The 5,333-nt window shown below is 45.3% G+C and overlaps 1 protein-coding gene across 3 annotated transcripts; it reads left to right on the top strand.

Annotated features, from left to right (window-relative positions):
- Window positions 1–1,180: 1,180 nt before the first annotated feature.
- On the top strand, window positions 1,181–5,333 carry LOC139070607 (probable E3 ubiquitin-protein ligase HECTD4). 3 transcript variants are annotated; one of them, XM_070553186.1, is made up of 7 exons: window positions 1,181–3,388; window positions 3,475–3,610; window positions 3,696–3,840; window positions 4,158–4,194; window positions 4,360–4,852; window positions 4,954–5,175; window positions 5,244–5,333. In XM_070553186.1, exons 1-4 carry the CDS (start codon window positions 3,307–3,309, stop codon window positions 4,161–4,163), a joined length of 369 nt encoding a protein of 122 aa, XP_070409287.1. In that variant the 5' UTR covers window positions 1,181–3,306; the 3' UTR covers window positions 4,164–4,194; window positions 4,360–4,852; window positions 4,954–5,175; window positions 5,244–5,333. The 3 variants fall into 3 exon arrangements, with proteins under 3 accessions (XP_070409287.1, XP_070409286.1, XP_070409285.1); XM_070553185.1 differs by having other exon boundaries at window positions 4,158–4,852; XM_070553184.1 differs by lacking the exons at window positions 1,181–3,388; window positions 3,475–3,610; window positions 3,696–3,840; window positions 4,158–4,194 and having other exon boundaries at window positions 4,309–4,434; window positions 4,760–4,852.

The raw sequence follows: 5,333 nt of genomic DNA, 5'->3' as shown, positions 1-5,333 counted from the left end.
GAGAAACCGCATCACGGAAACCGGACGATGCTGAAGGATCACGGCGGACCGGGACTGGTGCCGACGGTTGTGGATCAGATGAGGGGAGCCTAGAACTCAGATCATGACAGAGTTTAGTGAGATGATTCATTCCTTGGAGTAACGTATCCTGTTGCTGAGACATGTTCTGGAGAGCCGTTTCGTGTCGGCCCAACAGGATGCCTTGTTCGGACAGAGCAGTGCGCAGGTGTGCCGCAGAGTCTGAATGGCCAGATGATTCTGTCATGATTCTAGGAGACTCTGGAGCGAACACACCCGGACACAGGAGAAAGTTTAACAGTTTTATTGAAAAGTTCAGCGGGTTCTCAAAATGGTGGAGGAACTCTGGACGGGTTTGCAGAGGCGGTTCTGAAGGGGAAAAAGAAGGTGAGTCGAGGAGCAAGGAGACTGTTCTGATAAAAGAATTGAAGGGGGTGAGCTTACTGGTCTGCGTGGCGAGGAGTGTTTGGAGAGGAGGTGAGGTCCAGTGTGGGAGTGTGGCAGGCTGAGGTTGAGATTTTGCTGGAGGCTCGAGGGTGGACAGGCAGGTGGAGAAGAGGAGGATCCAACAGGGCGTGGATGAAAAGGCTGAAGCACCGCAGCCAGGAGGAGCACTGGGTGAAGCAGACACCACGGTTCAGGGAAGACGCTGGGAGATCCTGGGAACTCAGAAGGTCGGGACTACTGCGAGACAAAACATTACTTGTGAGAGAAACACTGGGAAGCGCAAGGAAACACAGAGCTGACCTGATTACCAAGCTGTGTGGCTTAATCATTTGGCATCTGCTTTCCTCCTCCGGCCAGCTTTAAGTGCTCCACCTTAATTGCCTCTGATCAATGGCACCTGGTGCGGCCTGCCTGTCACACCTGAGGAGAAGAGGTGAGGAACCACACACACACACACACACACACACACACACACACACACACACACACACACAGAACCTCACAGACTTAAGTTATTACTGTATTTCTTTTCCAGTCCCAGAAGCACTCAACAATGTTCTTTCTCATGAATTAATTCTGAGACCTCATGATGTGCTAAACTGTTTTCTTGGGGTTCCTTGAAGACAATAATCCACACAGTTCACCTGCTGCAACAACAGACTAATCTGGGCCAGCTTCCTTTTTCAGACGTTCTTTGCAGGCAAGGACTTGTTGTAATGGACTCTGAGGTAACATGACACTCATTCCAATGTGCATCTGTAGCATTTGGCAACCAGCAAGAAAAAAAGGACACAAATATGACATATAGACATTGAAATGAGCAAAATGTCCTTTTTGATTCTTTTTAAAAGGAGAAATAATGAAAAATCCAAATGATTATTATCTTCCATTTCAAGCATTTGTAGTAAAATACTCAGATGGCACCCAGAAACCATTACAAAGATTACATTTAGAGCTAAGAAATCAAAAAACATGTATTTTTTGTGAAAAAATGGAAACATGTCTGATTTTTGCAGATTTGTAGCTTATTCTTTTATTATTTATTATTCTTATTATTTATTCGTCTCTGTCAGTGCGCCCCAGGGCAGCTGTGGCTACATCGTAGCTCATCCCCACCAGCGTGTGAATGTGTGTGTGAATGGGTGAATGACTGATTTTGTTGTAAAGCGCTTGGGGGGGGGGGTTTCCAGGACTCTAGAAGGCGCTATATCAAATATAGGCCATTTACCATCTACCACCATTTATTCTATCTCTGAAGTACACGCTTTGTTGTTTACATTGGAGAATAAAATGATTTTTAAAGCAGTTTTTTTTTTTTTAGACCAATAGTGTCTGGAAGAGCTCGCCCACAGTTCCGCCCCAGCATCAAGTAAGGAGTTTGTCTTGTGGATAAAGATGATGCCTACAATATTTCACATCCATTTGGTTCATGGTTTAGTCAGGAGAATCCCCCTGAACAAGATTTTCTGTTTCATGTTTTCTATAAGGGATGTGATCCGACCAGATATACTGGGAGAGGGTTAGGGTTCTCTGATGGGAACTGAAGGTGATGTCTTTGCGCTAAGCTTTGATTAGGAGATTCATAAACACACTCGACCCCATTTGTCGGTCTACATACCCTGAGCAGAAGTCCCCGTCTAGATCAGGATGTGTAAAGGTCCAGCTTGACCTTATGGAGCTGGAGCCTGTAGAAGCAGCCACGGCAGCCGACCAGTCTTGAGATACTCCCGGGTCGCGACAATTTTATCGGCATCTGGTGAGACCCAAACCTGGGTCGTGATGGTTCAGCTTTTATTCTGAAAGAAACCGTTACAGGAGTTGGAACAGTAACAGATTTTATCCAGCTTGTCGTTGGTTCTTTTGGCTGAAGAGGAAAGTTACGGATTGGCCACTCTGACACTTCTCTAGAACGGTTTGAACTGGCGTTAAAGATGGCGTGGGCATAGTACTTCATACTTCGGATGTTTTGGTTTATGGTCGAATGAAAAGTTGACAGATTTACCAAACACCACCAAAACCACGCCTCTGTCAGATCTGGCAGATTCTGATTGGATCAGTGAAAGCAATGTGTCATGTCTTTTAACGCTACGTGAGCTCAATCCTAGTGGAACATTTAAAGTCATATTACTTTTATATTCTATAGGATTATAATAAAGTAATTAATATTTTGATTTCACAGATTGGTCACATCTTATTTATTGACTAACGCTTTGTTGGATTAGCTTATTGAAATAGAGTTCTTTGATTTATTAAAAGGAGAGAGTCCATTCTTCATTCTTCTGTTGAGCTGGAAAGAAGCAGTTTTATAACAAATGCATGAGACCTTGAGGCCATATCTCATGCAGACTAGTTCTGTGTCAGACGAGAGGGGGAAAATGACTTTTGGTGGAAAACAGTCATTTCATTCTGTTACAACAGATATGAACAAGAACACATTTACTAAATAAACAACATCCTTTTTGTTGCTTTCAGAGTGTAGCAGAATTGGAGGTACCCTGATCTAAATACTTTATATTTGTTCTAAAAATAAAACTCACACACAACACAATTAGTTTTATTGTCACTGACTTTTCTTTTTGGGTACCAGAACCAAATGAAGAAAGTGGAATTACTCTGCTCGCTGAAGGAAGTCCCTTTAAAGTTTGGTGGCGTGGAAAAGGCCGTCCATGCATTGAGGCAAGTAATGGGAAAAGTATCTTGTAGGAATGGACCCCAGGTTGAGTCTGAGCTCTAATATAAAGCGTTTGCTCCAACGGGGAGAAGTTCTTTCAGGAGGTGAACTCCACATTCTGCAGAAGCAGCATCCCACTGGCTAAAACCAAAACTCTGGTCAAAAGTCTGATGAACCGCTCGGAGCTCCTTCTACACATCACCATCGCTCCACACTGTAGAAGCCTAACCTCGACACTGGCTGGAACACCTGGTCCAGCTACACACATCTTTTTTTATTTCTCTCTATTCTATTCTATTATATGTACATTTACAAACAAATGTATTTTTATTGGTCAGCCTCTAAGTCTGTGTCAGATGCCAAAACAACGATCCCCTTGGTCAAGCAGCCAGTCTTCTTGCGCAGCATGTCTGCACCTTCTGACTTGGAGATGATCGCTAACCAAGATCTAGCGTTTGCACATGCTCCCCAAAGGTATTTGCTGAGTGAAAAAAGAAATCCCAGCAGTAGCTGGTGATTGGATGCTCGTTTCTTTACTTGATGTCTTATTGACTTTCAGAAGGCGACACCACCCGTCCAGTCGCCGCAGCAGCTCGTTTACCCTGCTGCAGTCTCTGGCTGTAGAGGACAGCCGAGACAAGCCGACATACAGCGTGCTGCTGGGACAGCTCTTTGCCTGTATCGGGACTACACCTGATGTGGCTGTAAGTTGTCTATGAGCCAAACACTCTGGGTGCTAACAGATCACAGAAGATGTGTTGCACTGATGTTGGTGTCCAGCAGCAACTTCCTGTCAGCCACACAGGCGCGTTGGAGACGCAGCAGCACACAGAAACAGGCCCTCATTTCCATGAGGGAAATACTAACTGCTGCTGTTAGAGTGGGTGGAGTAACTCACCTGGTTGTGCCTGTCACTATGGTTCTGCAATGTGGTCCAAGGTAGAATCTAGTAGTGCTGTTTTTAATCTTATATTAAACAATCTTATTTAATATCGTATCTTCTGTTTTTCTGTCTGTGCAGGATTGAGGAGCTGACCTGTGGTGGGATGGTGGAGCAGGTGCAGGAAGCCTTTGGAGAGACCATGACCTCTGTCGTGTCACTATGTGTTCGCTACCCAATCGCTTGTGCCAACAGCATTGGCCTGCTTTGCACAATCCCCTACACCAGGCACGTGAATCCAGCCTGTGGCATTTCTCCTAACAGTCTAATTTTTTTCTCATAGGAGCGAGGAGCAGTGCCTTGTTCGGAGTGGCCTTGTCCAGCTGATGGATAGGCTGTGCAGCTTAAGTGGTCAGAGGTAATGTAGCTCAAGTGAGAAGCAACCCAAAAAGCAGAAGGTGGCTACAATGGCTTGGGCTGCTTTTCAGGTGCTGGCTAACTGCTGCATCGAGTGGGAGAAAGTGGAAGATGTGAAAATATTTTGTCGCACTCTGATAAATCTAACTAAAGTGGAATATGCTGGTTTAGAAAAAGGTGAATGTGTTGTAATTATAGCTTAGTTTGACTCCTCTTGGTTATTAAAGGTGGCTCCACAGATGCAGTTCACTCTGGCTTGGCGAGGCTGTCATAAGCCGGGGTGAGTACTCGTCACATCTTTCACCACCTTTGAGCTCTAATTACAGGAGAGAGGGAGCAACAGCTGTTTCTCATCAGCGGGCCGGCTATATAAGGAGGAGGAAGACCAGGTTACAACGCCGGATGATTGCCGTTTACTGGTAGTCGCTTGCCTCCGAGTTTTTCGCTTTGTTTGCTCTTTGACATTTGAACTTTGAATTTTTGGAATATTTGCTCATTGATGTTTGATACCCTACCTCAGGTTCCTGGATTCCTGGATTACGTGCTCTGCCCCTGGAAGGAAATCTCTGGTTCGTTCCTGTATCTCCTCCGCCTGCCGACCCGCTCTCCACCTCGCTCACGCTCCCTCTCTGGATCAATATCCTCGCTCATTCTCCTACTCACTTCCATCTTGGACCGCTTCCTCATCTTGGATATCGCCCCGGCTCACTCCCCCTCCAAACCACAACTTCACTTCCGCACAGTAAGTCAGACTACTAATCAAAAACTCCCGGAACTACAAACACCAGACTCACCTCTGTTTTCCTGTAGACGCCGTTTCCGGATTCTGCAACCCGCTGGACTTCAGTGCGCCCTTAGTTTTCCCGTTTAATAAATATAATTTTACCTTTTACTATCCAA

The sequence above is a fragment of the Nothobranchius furzeri genome, chromosome 7 (assembly GCF_043380555.1).
Source record: "Nothobranchius furzeri strain GRZ-AD chromosome 7, NfurGRZ-RIMD1, whole genome shotgun sequence".
Classification (NCBI taxonomy): domain Eukaryota; kingdom Metazoa; phylum Chordata; class Actinopteri; order Cyprinodontiformes; family Nothobranchiidae; genus Nothobranchius; species Nothobranchius furzeri.
Note: the sequence above shows the minus strand (reverse complement) of the source record. Positions and strands in the feature narration are given on the sequence as shown.